The 18,370-nt window shown below is 43.0% G+C and overlaps 1 protein-coding gene across 2 annotated transcripts; it reads right to left on the reverse strand.

Moving 5' to 3' along the window:
- Positions 1-144: 144 nt before the first annotated feature.
- LOC306704149 (cohesin subunit SA-2) lies at positions 145-16,853 on the reverse strand. Of its 2 annotated transcripts, none has more exons than XM_079170371.1 (32): positions 16,579-16,853; positions 15,771-15,854; positions 14,348-14,435; positions 12,767-12,931; positions 12,375-12,471; positions 12,016-12,092; positions 11,859-11,930; positions 10,544-10,748; positions 9,578-9,729; positions 9,424-9,497; positions 9,199-9,322; positions 8,969-9,067; positions 8,583-8,662; positions 8,381-8,488; positions 8,179-8,299; positions 7,979-8,096; positions 7,548-7,651; positions 6,572-6,664; positions 6,380-6,466; positions 5,937-6,137; positions 5,587-5,669; positions 5,405-5,492; positions 5,233-5,313; positions 4,667-4,759; positions 4,390-4,564; positions 2,766-2,902; positions 2,147-2,248; positions 1,911-2,062; positions 1,690-1,818; positions 1,423-1,613; positions 1,255-1,330; positions 145-1,169 (listed from the first exon to the last, which is right to left on the reverse strand). In XM_079170371.1, the coding sequence occupies exons 1-32, from the start codon at positions 16,641-16,643 to the stop codon at positions 1,034-1,036; spliced, it is 3,657 nt and encodes a 1,218-aa protein (XP_079026497.1). In that variant the 5' UTR covers positions 16,644-16,853; the 3' UTR covers positions 145-1,033. The 2 variants fall into 2 exon arrangements, with proteins under 2 accessions (XP_079026497.1, XP_079026498.1); XM_079170372.1 differs by lacking the exon at positions 16,579-16,853 and adding an exon at positions 16,359-16,506.
- Between the last annotated feature and the right edge of the window lie 1,517 nt (positions 16,854-18,370).

The following is an 18,370-nucleotide window of genomic DNA, read 5'->3' on the forward strand; positions in this document are numbered from 1 at the left end:
GAAGACTGTGCAGTTTGATTTCATCCGTCTCGTAAAAACTGGTTTTGATATGTTGAAAACAGGAACACACGGATATTAAAATGCAGTGAAAAACCGTAAAGATGATAAAAAAATATATATATTACAGCTTGGCAAAATCTGACAGTTTGGACTGTTTTTTTTAATTTAAATTAATTTACAGAAATACATAAGTAGTTTTTGGCAAACTTTAACTCAACTATATCCTATGAGGAGCAATAATAAAGTGGAGGCAGGACAACAAAGGTAAACGTAAAATAATGTAACACTCAAGTACAGTATGGAAGTGAATATGGAGAAAAGCTTTACGCAAACACTTGGTCCTCATGAGACTGGTCTGTGAATAAAATATACTTAGATATTCCATATTTCGCTCTGTTTACAAATCCCATGATAATGTCAAATCTTTTAACACTGATCAGAAATATGTAGATATATTATCATTTTTGATATACTCAGTAATTTGCTCAAACAAGTGACACTTTATTTTTTTAGCAAATATTACTCAAACAGGAGTAAAAGTGCATTTGTTGGGCACTATGTTCCGCCGTGGATTAATACATATTTGGTGCTCTAGTGGGTATTTGCAGCAGCAGGGCGGTGAATGTGGCCTTGAGTCAAAGTAAACTACAGTTCCCATGTTCATTGTACTGAAGGATAACGTCCCCCCAGTGAAACTATGATGTGTTTTAAATACTTTCCAAGCAACAGTTGGAGGTTTATGGCACAGAATAAGACGTATCAGGCACAGGTAATAATAGGATACATTCTTCTTGCTGGTTTTGGTCTTTTCATGGGATTTGTTGACAATAAGAAATATAGAGAATATCGCAGACTTATCCTTTAAGATATAAAATATATTTTAAACTGTATTAACAGTATTGTAGAAAACAAATGGACGCTGGTATGTTTGAACATCATTACAAAGATGACACAAAAAGACGTTTGTGAGGTCCAGTGTGGTTTTCTCGTCGTCTAGACGGAAGCACCAGATTCTCCTCCGGCTTCCTAACTGTTACAGCTCAACGTCCACGGTGTCGTCCTCCGCCTCGTGCCCGGTGCTGAGGACGGATCCCTCGAAGTTCAGCCTCTTTGCAGGAGGTTCAGCGGGGACGGAGAAGGGATCCGCGTCGGTCGTCTTTTCCTGGTGGCTGAAGGAGTCGGGTGAGTTATTAGTATGAGCCAGGTGGAGATGTGTTGTGGAGCTGCTTTATAAAATGAATGAGAGTCGTTCACCTTGGACTGAAGCTTGACCTGTGACCTTTGCTGACTTTGGAGTCGAGGGGGCTGAACGGGCAGGGGGACTTGCTTCCTAAAAATAAAAAAAATTAAAAGACACATGAAGCAGCGGTTACTTTTTTAAATTCTGTACATTCTGTACTTCGTTTCGTTTTTGTGTTGCACCTTCTAGTTTTTGTCTGGAGAAGGGAGAGCGACCGGGCAGGCAGGGCTTCCTGTCGGAGCTCACGTACGACACGGCGTCTTCCCCTTCAGCCACGGCCAGCAGCGACGCGCGGTAGTAGACGAGCGGCTGCCAGCACTCCTCCCTGAGGTCAACGATGTGCTCCGCGGTGTGCTTCTGCAGGTAGGAGAACCTGCCCGGAACAAGAACGAGACTTTCAGAAAACAAAGTTTAAAAAAGAAAAAAGAATGTTTGTAACTCTCACTCACACTATTTTCTTGTCCGGTTTGAGGAGTTTGCCGGAGAACTCGCCGAGGATGGTCAGGTAGGAGAGGTACGGCGGCGTGGGGGCGTCCGGGGTCTGACCGAACTCCTGGAACACAAACTCGATGCCGTTCCTGCGCATATTGACACACAAAAGACACAAAAACTTTAAGAACAACAAAATGAGCAAAAAAACAAATCCAGGCAACGCTGAACGAGAGCCGACCTGTGGATCACGACGACGCACTCGCGGAACTTGACGAGGTCCCCGAAGGTGAGGGCGAAGCGCCGGGCGAGCTCCTTGATGCTGGTGAAGGTCTGGACCCTCGGGTGAGCCCTGCCGCCGCTCTCCTGCTCTCGCTTCAGACGGACGAACAGCTGAGGACAAAAGGACAAAAACATGCGTCAGCAGCTAGCGGTGGGCAGCTTATATTTCAAGATGTGTGCGCGAGGCAACTGCACCTGCTGCAAACAGAGCCCCAGTGTGCGAGCGCTGTCCATCTTATCCATCTGTCTCGTCCTGTACATCGTCTCCTTGATGATGTCTCCGAAGTCGATGTGGTACTGGGGACAAAGAGGGAGAAATTAGCTTCTGTGGCACACGCTAGCGTCAACTTAATACATATTCAAATAGCTTAGGATTTTTGGGAAATGCACTTTCCTGCTCAGAGTTGATGAGAAGATTGATACCACTCTCCAGATGTCTGTGCATTAAATAGAAAGACGCAGCTAGCAGCCAGATCGCTTAGTTTAGCATGAAGACTGGAAACAGCTAGCCTGGCTCTCTCCAAAAGTAGCAAAAAACATCTACCTGGACCTGAAAAGCTCACAAATGATGTTTCTTTGTGATTTTGCTGGTGGACAGATTTAGTTTCTTTTGGACGGAGCCAGGCTAGCCATTCTCCCGTTTCCAAACTTTATGCTAAGCTAAGCTAACCGGCTGCTGGCCGTTATGTGTATATTTACCCCACAGACACGGAGAAGGGAGTATCACTCTTCTCGCCTAATTTTGGCGGGAAAGATAATACACATACCCCCCCCCCCCCAAAAAAAACACAATGCCCGACTATTCCACCTTTACCTTCATGTAGTACATGAAGACCTCGGCTGCCATGCTCATCTCCAGCACCCTGTGCACGATCAGTTTGCAGAAGGCCGCGAGCAGATTTCTCCGCCTGTGAAGCTCCTCCAGCGTCTCCACTTCAGAGTCTTCACCGACTGAGCGAGCCAGACGGAGTCGAGGCAACGCGGTCGGACGCGAAAGCGAGTGATTCATCGCGAGAAATCATATACCAGAGGAGGAAAAAAAAAGAACAAAGCGTAGAGCGCCCGCAGTTAGTTTGAGGACGATGGCTTTAGCAGGTGGAAATCAAAGATAACATGAGGCTGGAGTTATGGTTGTGACACCATGTGGCTTCAATCTTTCACAAGGCTAATAAAATGGGCTCAGAGGTGAGCCGGAGTTAATGGAATTTTCTCACGGAAAGAGATTGCCCCTGATTTTATGATTTAACTCGGCGCCCTTGCCCTCCGAGTGATCTCTGATCCAGCAGCTAATAGAAAACACTGTCTATATAACAGAACCGTTACCAGGCAAATCCAATAAAACAATAGCTCTTTTATTGCATGTTCAAAAACCAATAATCCTGTATTGTATTTGGTTGAACGTTTAAGAGATTCCCACCAGGAAAGCACTATTGCCTCCTCCGGACGATCCCATATTTGGATTTGCAATATGCCTCTGGAAGCAGAAGCTATTGTAAAGATAATGCAATGTTTTAGTTACAGTCAGCCATGAGCGGATTAACTCGTTTACCTGCAGGACTTTACAAAGAAAACAGTTACGTGTTTCCAACACGTCAATCTTTGTTTTTCTCATTTTATTAGAACGGGCGGGAACATACCCGTAAAAGTCATCGACTTTACAAGCTGCATTTCTTTGCACGGCAAAGTCTTAACGTGCTCTTACAGAAATGAGTGCAGCCGGGTTTCAGTCCCGAGGATGTTAACGGGGTCAGTGGTCAGGTCAGGTTGGAAATCAGACTTCATTTACGGTCGGCGGGAAGCTCTGCAGTGAGTTATTAAGCCAAATGTGTGGCCGTGCATTTAATATCTGCATGGCTGTTGGTTTTTTTTACCGCCGCTGCGCTGAAGAAAAGAGCTCGGACAGAGTGAGGGCGCCATCTGCTGTGTAAAATACTGCAATGCACCCACACGGCCCGGGTACGAGTGCAAAGGTCACCAAAACACAACATGCAGGTTAACACTCATCTTTAACAGTTAAACATCGTAACCGCTCAGCAGAGCTGGTCATTTCCTCCTGTAGTTTCTATTTCATGCTACTTTATACTTCTACATCTCATTTATTTATCAGCTGCAGCTATGAGTATGCTTTTCAGACTGAGATTTAAAATGAAAGAAAAGTATGTCAAAAACTATGTATAAAATACCTTTATTCTTTATACAGTTAAAACTAGACTCACCTCACCCAGCTACAACAGTAAAGGTCTATTACTGGGGACGTCAATTAACTTGTTGAAAATTGAAATCAATCAATCACATCGACTCCTTTTCCCTCATTAACAGATCCAGCTGCAAATAACAGCCTTCTTGTGTCGAACCCGAACACCGATCTGCAACGTCAGACTCAAGCAATACAAAGACGAACACGTTACCAGGAGGGTTAAAACTGATTCACATCTCACCGGCGCTCTGGCCGTCACAGTCCGGTCCGACGAAGACGTGCGCGCAGACGAAGGTCAACAGCGCCCTCTGCAGTTTGGGGCTGGGTGTGTAGAGCAGAGGACCGAAGGAGGAGGGATCCCACACCTGGAGCTGGTAGGAGTGAGCCGTCAGGACGTCACACACACCCAGGAAAGCCTGACGTGCAAAAACAATAACGAGGAGGAGGTTCTAAACAGGTGAGGAGAAAGAAAAGAAAGAGAGTAAATGGTGCTGTTATTGATGGAGACATGAGTTTACCTGCTGCTGCACGCTGTGGTCGGAGTGGGACAGACAGTGGTTACCCCTCTCACAGAAGAGACGCAGCTGGAGTCTCTGGGACACAGCTTTCTCCTAAAACACACACACACACACACACACTGATAAGTGACAAATAGCGCACATGTACATTTAGTTAATGCACAAGCTTTCTAGAGGGGAACAGGGAGGTTAAGACTGTGCAGAATAAAGTCACTTACTATGGGCCTCTCTAGACACTCACATCGACACATATGCCTCTTTTTTCATCCATTGTTTTCATCAGATACATTGTTTGGACAAACAAATGTAGGGCTGTCCTCGATCCAAAGAAGCTGTTATTCGACTAACACTTTGTCGACTCATGGATTAGTTTATTTAACCGACAGATCTGTGAGAGTGAGTCTCACCCATTTAAATCTATTGTTCACCATCTATTGAATCAATCCCGCAGAGTTTATGAGAGATTTCTGCAAATCTTTTGTTGGGACTAATAGAAATCCCTAATTGTGTTATTTCTACATCTTCATATACTCATTCTAGTTGAAAGTAAAGCGGATGCTACTCACTCTGGAGGTTAAAGTTCCACCGCTGGTGTTGAGGGACCAGAGCATGCAGTAAGACAGACACTGCAGCACCTCCAGCAGCACCTTCAGACAAAGAGGTGGAGAGAGGAAGAGACACTTAGAAACAGGAAGACGGGGGAATAAACTGGATTTTAAAGAAGGCGGTGTTTGGTACCTCCGGCGGGGCTCCTCCTGCTCCGCTCTCCGCCGACAGGAGGGGAGACAACAGCCCAAACAGGTTCCACTCCAGGAGGTCGTGACAGCTGAGGAAACAAGGGAGAAACAAGATATTGAACAGCCAGTAAACACACATCGTGGGCGGGGAGACTGCAGGCTCGAACGGCTCTGGAATCTTACTTGTGGAAAGCTCTGAGTTTCTTCAGCGTGGCTACAATTTCTGCAGTTTTCTCCTCGTCAGCAGAGAAACGCGGACTCTCACCCTGCAACGGAGAAATACTCAAGTCATTGTGTGGAGTAAAGCTTATTCTTTGCATATATGGATGTTCGGCACCTCTTAGAATAAAGGAATTTCCACTAGTGACCCCCTCAGTTCATCTGTTGTAAAAAAAAAAAAAAAACTGATTTGGACCACTTTTGCCTGCAGTGTGAACGCAGCCTCAAGAAGCCTGGAGAGGTCAAAGTCCAAAACACACACACGTCCATACGTCAGCATGCTACTGGCCCTGCAGTGTAACGGCGCTCCTCACCTGGAGCGAGTCCCCCAGCAGAGCTGTCAGGTGGTCCACCCAGCGCCGGACCAGGGAGTCTCTGGCGGCCCGGGCCACGGAGCACCAGGACGCCTCCCCCCCACACAGACTGAGGTACGTGCGGGCTGCCGCCTCCAGAAGGGCGGGGCCAGAGTGGCGGTCTAAAGCCGCTCCCATCTCTGCCAGCAGGCCGGATGCTGCCTGAGGAAGAGCACGGAGACAACGCAGAGTAACTTTAACATGTGGGACTGCACCCAGCAGGTAGCAGGGACAAGCAAGGCAAATCATTGTAAGAACTTAATCATTTCTGAATTAAACTGTCACATTTAAGTTCTATTTCGTGGCTCCAGTGTTTATAGTGGCAATTAAAAGATGAGGGAACTGCGTCACCACATTCACGTCTCATTTAACGCTTCATGGTGTTTGCGTCCGGCGATGCAGACCTGTGTGTTGTCGGCCTCGGGACACTCGGAGAGGAAGTACTGAGGGATCTTCATCAGGGAGGCAACGGTGTCACAGCTGCCTGAAAACTGCACAAACATCATCACAATATAAAAGCCCAGAATATAACCGTGCAGCAGAGAGAATCAAATGGACTAACGTGTCGACAGTTGACATGTGGAATAAATAAATACCTTGGACAGCAATTTAGGAAGCACCACGAGGAGATGATCAGTGAGCTTAGTGCCGTCATCGATCTGGATCTTCTTTTCCCTGGCACTCATTACCTGAAACATTAAAGACACAGACGGGTTTATTAAAGCAACGCGTTTCAGTGCTTCCGTCACTCCAGATTTAAAGTGATGCTTTCGACTCATAAGTGACTCAGAACTGCCGAACAAACGGTGGAAGAAACTACATGCAAGCAGTTTTACTCAAGTACTGTACATAAGTATACGTTCTGCTACTTCTACTCCACTACATTTTTAACAGCTTTAGTTACTAGTTGCTTCAGATTAAGATTTTACATCAGAGAATAAACATCAGATTATAAAATACAAAGAAGTGTTTCAGATTCGACCAGTGGTTTCTAATCTTTTTGTTTTATTAGTTATTAGTTGTTAGTAGTAGATTTAAGAAGCGTCCAGATTTGTAAAGCAGAACTTAGTTTTTTTTCTTCTTTCTGATCTGGGTCTGTCAGCGGTGGACTGGTGGCACAGATCTGAGCTGAAGGAGTTTCTGGTGAACCATCATTGGTTCTATTTGAATCCGACCCGGTGGCACAGACGACAAGCATGAAGAATAACTACAGAATGAGCCAATCTTCATGCTGATGGTCTTGTGTACTTATGAAGGTCATCTAGAGGCATCAGGATTACATTGAGACTGTATCATGAGCAGCTAAAGGTAATTAATGTTGCATTAGTATTAACAACATAATGTTAAATATTGAATATGTCTGTTAGAAGGGCCATTTTTCTGCTGAATGAGTACATTTGCTTTTGATATACATAGTTGATTTAGCAGATGATACTTTTACTTCAGTAGGATTTTGAATGCAGGACTTCTACTTGTAGTGGAGTACTCTTACATTGTTGTATTGGTCCTGTTATTCAGGTAAAAGATCTTGATACTTCTCTGCTCATAACTGAGGATGGACCTCCCACTGACCTTCTTGGCTCCACTCCTTCCTGCCAGCGCTGGTCCCTCCGAGGCCTGACGCACCGAAGCTACCAGGATCTCTACAAGCACCACCTGATCAGCCCGGGTAAGACCTGCACACACACACACACACACACACACCATGATGACCACTGTAGACTTAATGCATGTGACTTCCCCCTAAAGGTGAATTGAGAATGTCTATCACCATGTCTATGGTGGAAATGTACATTACTGCAAACAAAGTACATGAGGCTGTTAGAGGCGGAGACAAACCCTAAAAACACTTTAACAGATTACAATTTAACTAAATTAAAAAAAATATACTAAATTGCAAATTCCAAATCAACAACATCGTCAGTCAAACTGATCCTCTGGTGGTCTAAGAACTTTAAGGACACGTCTGCCTCCGAATACACGGACATACGCGTCACACTCACCTGGACTGTGTGAGGGGGGGTCCTGCAGCAGTATGGACGCGAGTGTGGGCCAGTCCTTCAGCAGGGCTCCACCACAGTCCCACAGACTGTCCACTAGGTACACCACATGCTTGTGCAGCTGAAAGACAAAGAGAGACTAGTTAGTCCATTCCCATGGTGCATTGTCCTGAACTCAAAACAGGAGGCTCGAATCGAATCACCTCAGACTCCTGGTAGAAGAGCAGCAGAGCCCTCAGTCTGGCGGATGTTTGTCGTTCATGTGCCTCCTCCTCATTCATTTCACCCTGAGTATCAGACGCAGGGGCTTCGGTGTTGACAAGCCTAACAGAGAGAGGCCAGCCATGTTCAGAACAACACTAAGTAAATGAGGGTTTTTTTCTAAAGTGATGGAGATGAACGCACCGTGCGAAGAGCAGCTCCCCCGCAGCGGCAGCAAGAGGGCGCTGCGACGAGTAGACGAACTGGAGCAGCTGCTTGTAGTCCTCTGGACTGAGCGCATCATCGGACGTTCTGAGGAGTCAAGAGGTGGTTTGATGCCGAGACGTATAGCAGGAAAGCTTGGTGGAATTGTTTGGGAAAACGATGAGAAAGGCCGGCGACTCACTTGGAGATGAGAAGCAGCAGTTTCATGGTCTGCACTGCCACTTCGTTGTCCTTATCCAGGGTCATGGAGATCATCCGGTCCTGGAGAACAAACGTGAGCACTTCTACAAACGCGTCGGTCTGAACGTGCATTCATCATATTTTGGACGGTAACATTGAATCAACTCTGTGGAATGTGAAAAGGCTGTTTTCTAGAAATATTTGTACGGCCAAAAACAGACTTCACACTAAATTCTGCATCGCTACAGAGCTTTTTAGCCTCTTTTTGCTCATTGTTTTGATCGAATTGTTCAGGTCCCCAAATGTACTGTTTGGTTCAGTCTCACCGCTCTCATCAACCATGCCCCCTAGTGGTCCATGAAGGCAGCTTTAAGCAGGATTGTTTACCTTGAAGCGGGTGGTGAACAGGTCCAGTTTCGGGAGGAGCGGAGGATCGCCATACAAACCCTGGAGGCCTAACACACACTTGAGACGCACATCTGGTACCTGAAACCATGATACGCACGTCCGGTTTCACGGCAGTCTGTCTACATTCTGAAAGATTTGATTTTTCACAGAAATATCCAGACTACATCTGTGTGATCTTTGCGCTACATCACGTGTTTTCTGTCGTTTACCTTGTCGTGCATCATCCAGCCCATGTACTTGAGGTAGCTGTCGTTGAGAAATGCGGAACTGTAGAGCTTCATCCACAAACCCAACTCCTCCATACAGATGGAGCGGATTTCTGGAAGCACATCGCTGCACACACACACACACACACACACACACACACACACAACAATCAGCTCTAAACTGAACTAAATGCACTGTGAAACCAACAGTGTCAGAGAAATACTTACCGATATCTTTTCAGAAAGATTCCTTTGAAGATGACGTCCATCATGCCCTCTATCTCCGCCCTCTTCTCCCGCAGCTTGAAGGGTGCGAGTCAGACATTACTTACGGAGCAAAGATGAATACCTTCAGATAGACACTGAGTGACGCCGGTCTTACCTCTGTGATCTTCCTCTGTATTCTCTCCTGCTGCGGGGGGCTTCTCTGTCTCATCGCCTTCGTCTTCTGCACCTGGTACAGTTTCTGAGTGTTTTCAATGCCGCCGCTCAGGCTCAGAGCCGCGGCCGCCAGAGAGCTCAGCAGCTTCACCGCTGACCAGGGATGTCACAAATACAAACCAAAAAGAAAGCAGAGATTAGTTGATTGATTGTGTTTATATCTGTATGTTTCTCTTTTTTATCTAGAGGTTTGTTTAACAAATTATACAGACATTAACATAAGATGTACGAAACAGATGTTATAATTCGAATATGGTAAAGGTTTTTGGTTGTTTTTGTTACTGGGAGCCAATGTAAGTGTTTGTGTACGTATATATCAAAGTGTGTTGTGTGAGTGTGTCATATATTCCTGTATGTGAGTAGCTGTGACCACAGGTATGTACAGGAATGTGTGATGAGGAGGAGGAAGAGAGACAAATGAATTAATTAATCTACGAGTGAATAAATAAATAGATGAATTAAATAAATAAATAAATGGTAACTATAATAGCATTGATAAGTAAGTTTATTAAATAAATAATACATACAATAATGATAATAATATTACTATTATTTATATTATCATCACCATCATCACTAACAATAATAATAGTAATGGTCAGGATAGATAAAGGTCAATGTAATAATAATTTTTAAAAAGGGAAAAATGTAATACAATAATAAGTAAAAAGGAATAGATGAATGAATCTATAAATAATAAGGGCTTTGGTGTAGCCCTGGATGGACAGGAGAGCGTTAATGGAGTCCACCCCTTTTTTCCCCTCCTTTTGTCTCCTTGTATTCAGTTTTCTTATCTTTTTCTCATGGGTGTTGTTGCCTTTGCACCCAGATTTTTAGGAGGGAGCCGGCCCACCCACCGCGTGTCATACTGGGCTAACCCAACCCGCGTGTGCTTTCTACTCCTTACCTGCTAGCGTGCAGGTGTGTCTGAAAGCCCGCATATAGGAGTCCGACAGCTCGGTGAGCAGAGAGATGAGGGTGTTCATCAGGTAACTGTCAAATATGACGCTGTGCTGACACCGAGCCACGAGCACCGACACAAAGTCGCAGAACTCAGAGTGGAACCAGCGGCCGTACGGTCCGGGTTGTATCAGAGGATACTCCATACTGTCCTGCAGAGAGGGGGGTAAAGGAAGCGGAGAGAACACACTCTGAAGGGAAGCAACTGCTTGAAGGTTAGAGAAGAGAGTCACTTAGATATTTGGCATCTTTACTTTCCTGAGGTGAAGGAGTATGTTGGGACGGGTCAGGGATCACTCTGGAGCTTAAACCAATTGGATATCAGTTCAGTTAGAAGCAAAGAAAGAATGAAGTTGGTCATCCTCAAAGGTCAAGGGAGAATTGCGCTCCATATGAAGGACTGAACAGGGGAGAGAAATTGTGTCCCTTCAGTGCTACGGTGTACACAGTAAAGAAACAGACAGATAGGAAGAATACAGCAGCATTAAGTAGTATTAACACGGTAAACTCATGATTGTAAAAGGCCCTGATTTCATCACGGCTTCAACCCGCTTAGTGTCCTTTATCTCAAATTACTGCTATGAAGACCTTATTATGAAGGGAATAGATAACATGTGAATGTGAATGATGGAGTCATTTTATGTCATATTATTTGTATCAAATACGACATATTTTGCAACATAATATCTGACCATGTGGTCCTAATGAAGAACTTTTTTGGTTTATTCATATTTCGGCATGGTGCTGCTTTTGTCTTGTTTTAGCTGTGTTGAATGTATTTTAGGTGTGGGTACTTGTTTCGGGTGGGTTGTTTCGTTGTTATTGTGATTCAAAGTTTTACTGTTGTTCATTATTTATATATTTTGTAGTATGCATGTTTTTCTTTAGTTTTTTTGTTTCAATTTTGGACTAATTGTCATTTCTTGTTATTATTGTTATTAGTGGTTTTATTGTTGTTGATTTATTTTTGTTGTCGGGTTTCCGTTGTTCGCTTTTGTTTTTTGTTCCATTTATAGCTTTAGATTTTGATTAAATATTTGTTTTTACATTGTTTTTTACTACCGACCCCAGGAAGAGTAGTTTCTACTTTGGTAGTAACTGATGAGGATTCAAGGTAAAAAGATAGAAAACCAATATAATGAATGCAATTAACTGACATGTTGATCACTATTATAAACCTGACTGAAGAAATAGTTGGGCATGAAGGCAAAAAAAGATGCAAATGTCATGACAAATCCATTAAGCAGGGAGGTACTACTGACTGTGTCCATGGGCCACGTGACTGTGAGGATCCAGGGAAAGGCCAGGAACTTCTTATACTGCAGACCGGCAACCTGAAACAAACAGTAATACGGATTCAGTACAAAGTGTTACATTTGATAAAGAGACTGGAAGAAGCAGAGATTGAAGACCTCTTACCTCATCCAGCTCCTCCACCATCTTGCTCATGACTTCACTGTCCTCTCTGCTCTGACACATCTCTGCTGTGACCACACCTGGGGGAGAGACGGGAGGGAAACATACGTCTGATTGTGTATATTCTGTGTGTGTGTGTGTGTGTGTGTGTGTGTTTGTCTTTGATAGGTCGATATTGCAAGACAGCAAATTCCCTCTTGGCAACTTCTTTAAAAAATGTAAAATAAAATAAAAAATAAAATCTTTGTATTTTTCAAAATGACCAGAAGCAGAGGTCCCCACTCGGTTGGAGTAGCTGATAGTCCACTGTTGGTAATGTAAGAATGCGTGAGTGTGTGTGCGTCTGTGTGTCGTCTGCTTGCCTCTGCAACCGCAGCATTGGATGAAGAAGCTGATGAGGTCGAGGAGAGAAGAGTCTCTGTCCGTCCCGTAAGCCTCGATCCAATCATCAATCACCGCCTGCTCAGACATCACACAAGAGTCAATTAGTGTGTTTACTTCCTGTATATTCATATATTCCAGCTCGTATATTCAGGTATTTTTATAATATATATAATATAGGCTCATTCTTTTTTCCTTTTTGCAAGTGCTCATCAGTTAGAATATAAGTCGAATATTAATGTGCATGTAAACCTACCAACAGAACGAGAACTTTTTTATTAGAAATCAAAGGTGAACGCATGTCTCTTGCACTACTTCTGAGAAAAATACAAAAACACTTTTGACTTTCAAATTAAGAGTGAGCTGGCCTCACCTGCATGGCACTCCTGCCCATGGTGAGCACCTCGAACAGGGTGACGGCCTCCACATGTCTCCGTTTGCGGCGGCTGCCTCCTGCTCCGCCAACAGTGCTGCGACTGGCTTTGGCACTTTTGCGCTTGACATTCTCGGAGCCCTCGTGTGGTCTTTTTCTTTGTCTCTGCAGATTTGAATATATGAGTTCTGCATCCTTAACAGGCCAAATACAAATTTCTAAATGACAAATTCCAAGTAAACACTAAAGTACCTCGAGGATTCAAGGTGCAAATTCATGAGAGTCAGTCGGACACAAGACAATGGGAGATTTAGCTTTATCAATGGTAAAATAACAGTGTTGAGGAATATGACAATATCTAGAGCTGCAACTACCGATTATTTTATGATGAATTAATCTGCAAATTATTTTCTAAATTACACAAATAAGCGATTTGTCTGTAAAATGTCAGAAAATATTGAACAAATCTCATAACTTCCCAGGGTCCTCAAATGCCCAAAACTCAAAGATATTCACTTTACGATTATATCTGACAAAGAAAAGCAGCAAATCCTCACATTTGGCATTTTTGCCTTAAAAATGAATGAAAGCATTAATCAAAAACTCAACTTATCGTTTCTTTACTTAAAATATCCAATCAACTAGTAGGAAAAGCACAGGTGTTACTAATAACATCAACCATGGCACGGTATCAAGGTATTACGATATATTAGGGTATTAAGAAATCCTGAAGGTACGATAGAAAAGTTTATTAGCCAAATGATTTGATTCAGTCAGTCGATCACCACCACATGCATATCATCTCTGTAGGTAACCGCTGCAGCAATAAGTGGGCGTACATTTCCTATCTATTCATTATTCTATGTGCCATAAATATTTAAGTATTTAAAGTAAAGTAGGCTTGTTGCATATTAGACACACAGCCCTGTAGACAGTGTCATGTATGCTAGAATGACTTCATGTAGCATATATTCTGGTAAAATGTCAGGAATGAAAAATACAGAAAGAAACTGCACCAAGCCTACTGGCTCTCTTCTATTCAGGTGTCCCAGTAACTTGTGACAGTGTGACAGTGAGCAGGCACACCAGAATGGAATCCAGCCATCTTTCATTTTCTTATTTACAACAGACGCACCAATATCAACAGTGATATCGTCTATCGGTCCGATACCGCCTCAAACAGCTGCATCGGGTATCGGTGACAATTGGTCGATCTGGTATCAGGATACCATTATTATAAATAAAAAAGAATGTTCTATTGCATTTTGTTTTACAAAGTTAGAAAAGCAATGTTTAAGTCAAGTCAGATGTTGCCTTTACTTGTAAGAGAATGATCCCAGTCTCTTCCACACAGTGATATGAAATCAGCACTCTGTATCGGCCGATACCCAAGGACCATGTATCGCTATCGGGACTGAAAAAGTCGGATCGGTGCATCCCATTATTTACACCTGTGGTTTTCAACTAATGTGTCCTTTCCTGGTATCATCATAGCGCTCTTCTAATACTCCTCCTCTTGTGAACAGTTGCTATCAGGCCTTTAGACCCTGCATGCTAAATGATGAACAGAAAAACACCTACCACGCTCTTCTGTCTGTTCTCATTCCCCGACTCGTCCTCCGATTGATTGACGGCCCTGGAGGAGTTCGCCTCATCATGAGAGTTCTTACTGGGAAGTGAAAACATTAAATTAGATTACAAGACTGGAAAATCAAATTGGCATCAGGCGGCAACCTCCGGTTCTGCCGAGTGAAGCCAATGCAGAAGTGTCTTAAAACCTGCTTTCTCTCTATGTTGACTCCTCTGGTTGGTAAAAGAAGTCAGATTGTATAGAAGTCTATGAGAAAATGACTCTACTTCTCTCTTGATTTATTCCCTCAGTAAACATTGTAAACATGAGTTTATGGTCTTAATCTCTAGTTTCAAGTCTTCTTCAATACAGCATGATGTTCATTTAGTACATGATGGTCCATTTAGAGTCAAACAGACCATAAAGCAGGGGATGCTACATCCACTTCTTATATACTTGATTTACTATGATTGGTATTCAAGGACTAGTGGTTGAAGTAACTACGAACATGTGCTCAAGTAGTGTACGTAAATACAATACTGAGGTACTTGTGCTTTACTTAAGTATATTAATTATAGGTCAATATATACTTTTACTCCACTACATTTATGTAACTGCTATAGTTACTTTGATTTTACAAACGAAACATCAAATTATTAAATATGATAAGCATGAATATGAATTAAAGGGCCCACAGACATGTAGACCGACTGGTATTAGCTTGAGCTCAATTCTACTCAGAATAATAAAGCAGATTTATTTTCATCATATAGCTCATGATAATAACTTGTGTGTACAGATTGTGTGCATTAAAAAAAATGTAATCATGTTTCCAGATTATTTTTTTTGGCCATTTTTCCAAAAGGAATTGCTTTTACTTCTGACACTTTAAAGTGTTTGCAGGTAATACTTCTAGCACCTCTACTCTAAGTAGAATGTTGAATGCTGGACTTGTAACAAAGTATTATTATATCTGTGCAATATAAATACACTGTGCAATAAAACAATGATGCTGTCTGTGTATATAATACGTTTTAGTTATATTTAGTTATTGTGGATTTTTTACTTAGTTAAGATTCTTTACTGTTTATTACTTATTTATAATTATATTTGTAATCCTGTAAATGATTATTTTATCTTATCACACTGTGGTGCTGCCAGTTTTACTGAGATGAAGGATCTGAGTACTTCCTCCACCACTGTCAAGGACACCACACCACTCTCACTTCACTCTGCACATCTTGTCTCTGTCTGTTCTCGTTCTTGCGTGGGTTTTTCTATTCTATGTTCTTATTCTATTGTTAGTCTAGTTTATTATACGCCTCTTGTATTTATCTCTACCTCTAGTTATCTGTACTGCTGCTGTCTTTGTGCTGCTGTTACAACAGAATTGCCCCCCGTCTGAGAATCAATACATGTTTATCTTCATCTCACTTCTGCTCCGTGGCCCTGGATGCAGCGGTGGGATCTGGTATCATCTCCTCCTCAGATCTCAGGCTCAGGTGTGCGTCTCTGCATCTGGAAGTACAGTGTGATGAAGGAGGGTTCAAATAAAGAAGGTAGTTCATTCAGTTTGTGCAACAGAAACAACATGGATACTTGATCAACATTGACTACATCTGTATAGAGAGAGAGGAGGTTGCCAATAATCTCCAGTTTAGAGGCGTGTTGCAGGGAGGAGCTGTCAGAGGGGATTTAAAGTGCTGCTCATGGACACTCCGGCAGAGCAGATGCTTGTGGCCCCTCGAGGCTTTCAGGGACAACTGACATACAAAACGCTGCTATGCTGCGACTCTGCCAGCTGACACGTGTTGTTTTCTAAAAGCTGAAAACGTCCGTTACAAGTCCCTGAAGTACCCTGCGGTGTGTTTACGTTGTGACAAAGATGACTGACAGGTAAACACACAGGTCAGTCACTGACAGGTAAACACACAGGTCAGTCACTGACAGGTAAACACACAGGTCAGTCACTGACAGGTAAACACACAGGTCAGTCGCCTGTCATAAACTTTTTTAACTCACCGTCTTCACATTGATTCATCCTGCCTTGATGTTCATTGATATCTTATTTTAAATCCGAAGGCTATCACGTTTAATAAATACAAAAAAAAACGGTTTCCTCCCCGATTATCCTTCTTTCCCCAGCTCTCATAGTCAAGCTGCCGGACAGCCTAGCTGCATCTTGATTGGCTGGCGAACCAAATCGAACGTATGCGATTGGTTATTTCAAAGCGTCACTCACATTTGAGTCCCTCCCCCGGCGGCTGTCACAGACAGACTGGTCTGTCCGGTTTGGTTTTCCTGCATACCTCAGCGCTGTAAACATCTGTAGGGCGCGTGGGACATGAGGTCATCTGTCGACAGCAATCGTCACAATGCAGCGCTTTAATGAACAGCATTATAGATCGTCGTGTTGTATCCTTCCTGCTCTGAGTTTGGGATACAAATGCCTCAGTGTAGCGATTATTGGAAGTAACCAGACCAGAGGTTGTTGATTCAGAAGGGAGCTGTCGTGGTACTTTCTGGTGGATCACTGTGCAGGAAGTGAACAGCAGGAGGAGCCATTTACTCATCATCGTTATGTCATGAGTCGTCCTAAAATACATTTAAATTAAATTAAGATCTAAGTCAAAGTAGCAATACAACAGTGTAGAGAAATACTGTGTTACAAATAAAAATCATGAGTTAAATGTATTGCTTTAGTAAAAAAAAATATTGGCATCAAAATATACTTTTATTTTTTATGAAATACCTTGTGGTATTTTATCATACTATACTGTGTATTATTTTACATTACCACATTTCACCTGATATGCTACTATTTCTTATTTCTATAATATATTATACTGTACTATATGATGATATATTATGTTAGCATGTTATACTTTTTTACTGAGTTATACTATGTTTCTATTGTATGTTTGTAGTCACACAGACAGTAGGTATCATTACTCAATAACATTATCAGACTTTTAAACAAGCCACGACAGCCTAGCTGTGTGAGGCTAATGTGTTTAATTCTAATAATTCTAAAGAACTGTTCAAATTACCGTAGGACTAACTGTTATGTATCTTACTATTTTTCTCACACGTACTCTTGTGGACTCTTTCCTGTTTCCTGGATTATTGACTTTGTTGACCTTCCTATGAAAACGGAGCCCCGCCCACTTCAAAAACACAAACAGAGAAAATCTCTCACGTGAAACTACCAAAACTGTTTACTGCAAAGTTGTGTTCATGTCGGAGGTCATCACTCAAAACTGAAATAGAGAAATAGATTTTTTCAGGGCCTTTAATGTTGATATTTCACTAATGATACTTGTACACAAACATGTATTTTATGAGGGAAAATGCAACACTAATCTAATCTATATTGTGCTGTATACTGTGATGACCAGTCAAAGTTCCTGCCTTATCGCTCCATCCTTGGAAATGATCATCACATCTGCTCGAGAACAGGGAGAACACAAACACTTTTCCCTATTGCATTCAATTTTATTATTCCACTTTAGGTAAAAAAAAAAAGAAAGGAAAGCATAACAGTAGTTATAGCAGTAGTGCAAGGAGGGATTCATACATTCCATTCATCTCCACCTGACTCACCATAGGGACTAACAGGAGGACGATGTATAAAAACCTACATGATTCGTAAATGGAGCACCGGTCGAATCGAATGACCTAGCACCTTTTCACAGTCGCGACAACATCAGTTCATCGAGAGGCTCCTGGAGAGACCCGGTGCACCGGAATGTCAGGGTTCATAGACACAGAGGCGTCGGGTTTGGGGGGGGGGGGGGTGAGTCAGGACAGGAACTGGGACACGAAGGTCACGGCCAGGTCGAGGTCTTCCGTCAGCTCCTCCGGCAGCGTCAACACCACCGACGTTAAGCTCCGAGTCAGTTCCAATATCCTACGCAGGGAGCAGGGTTGACATCAGCCTGTTGCTGCAGTAATCGTCATCAAGTTAATGGACTCTAACTCACCAGTTGATGTAGTGAGCGGCCAGCTGCGGTTCGTGCCTGGAGCCCTCCTCC

The sequence above is a fragment of the Pholis gunnellus genome, assembly GCF_910591455.1.
Source record: "Pholis gunnellus genome assembly, chromosome: 12".
Lineage (NCBI taxonomy): Eukaryota > Metazoa > Chordata > Actinopteri > Perciformes > Pholidae > Pholis > Pholis gunnellus.

Excerpts from the sequence above, each read along its gene's own strand:
- LOC306704149 (XM_079170371.1), bottom strand. The coding sequence starts at position 16,643 with ATGCAGGAAAACCAAACCGGACAGACCAGTCTGTCTGTGACAGCCGCC. Across the intron at positions 12,093-12,374 it reads CCAATGCTGCGGTTGCAGAG|GTGTGGTCACAGCAGAGATG; the intron begins GCAAGCAGACGA and ends TCTCTCCCCCAG. Across the intron at positions 1,170-1,254 it reads AGGTCAAGCTTCAGTCCAAG|CCACCAGGAAAAGACGACCG; the intron begins GTGAACGACTCT and ends CGACTCCTTCAG.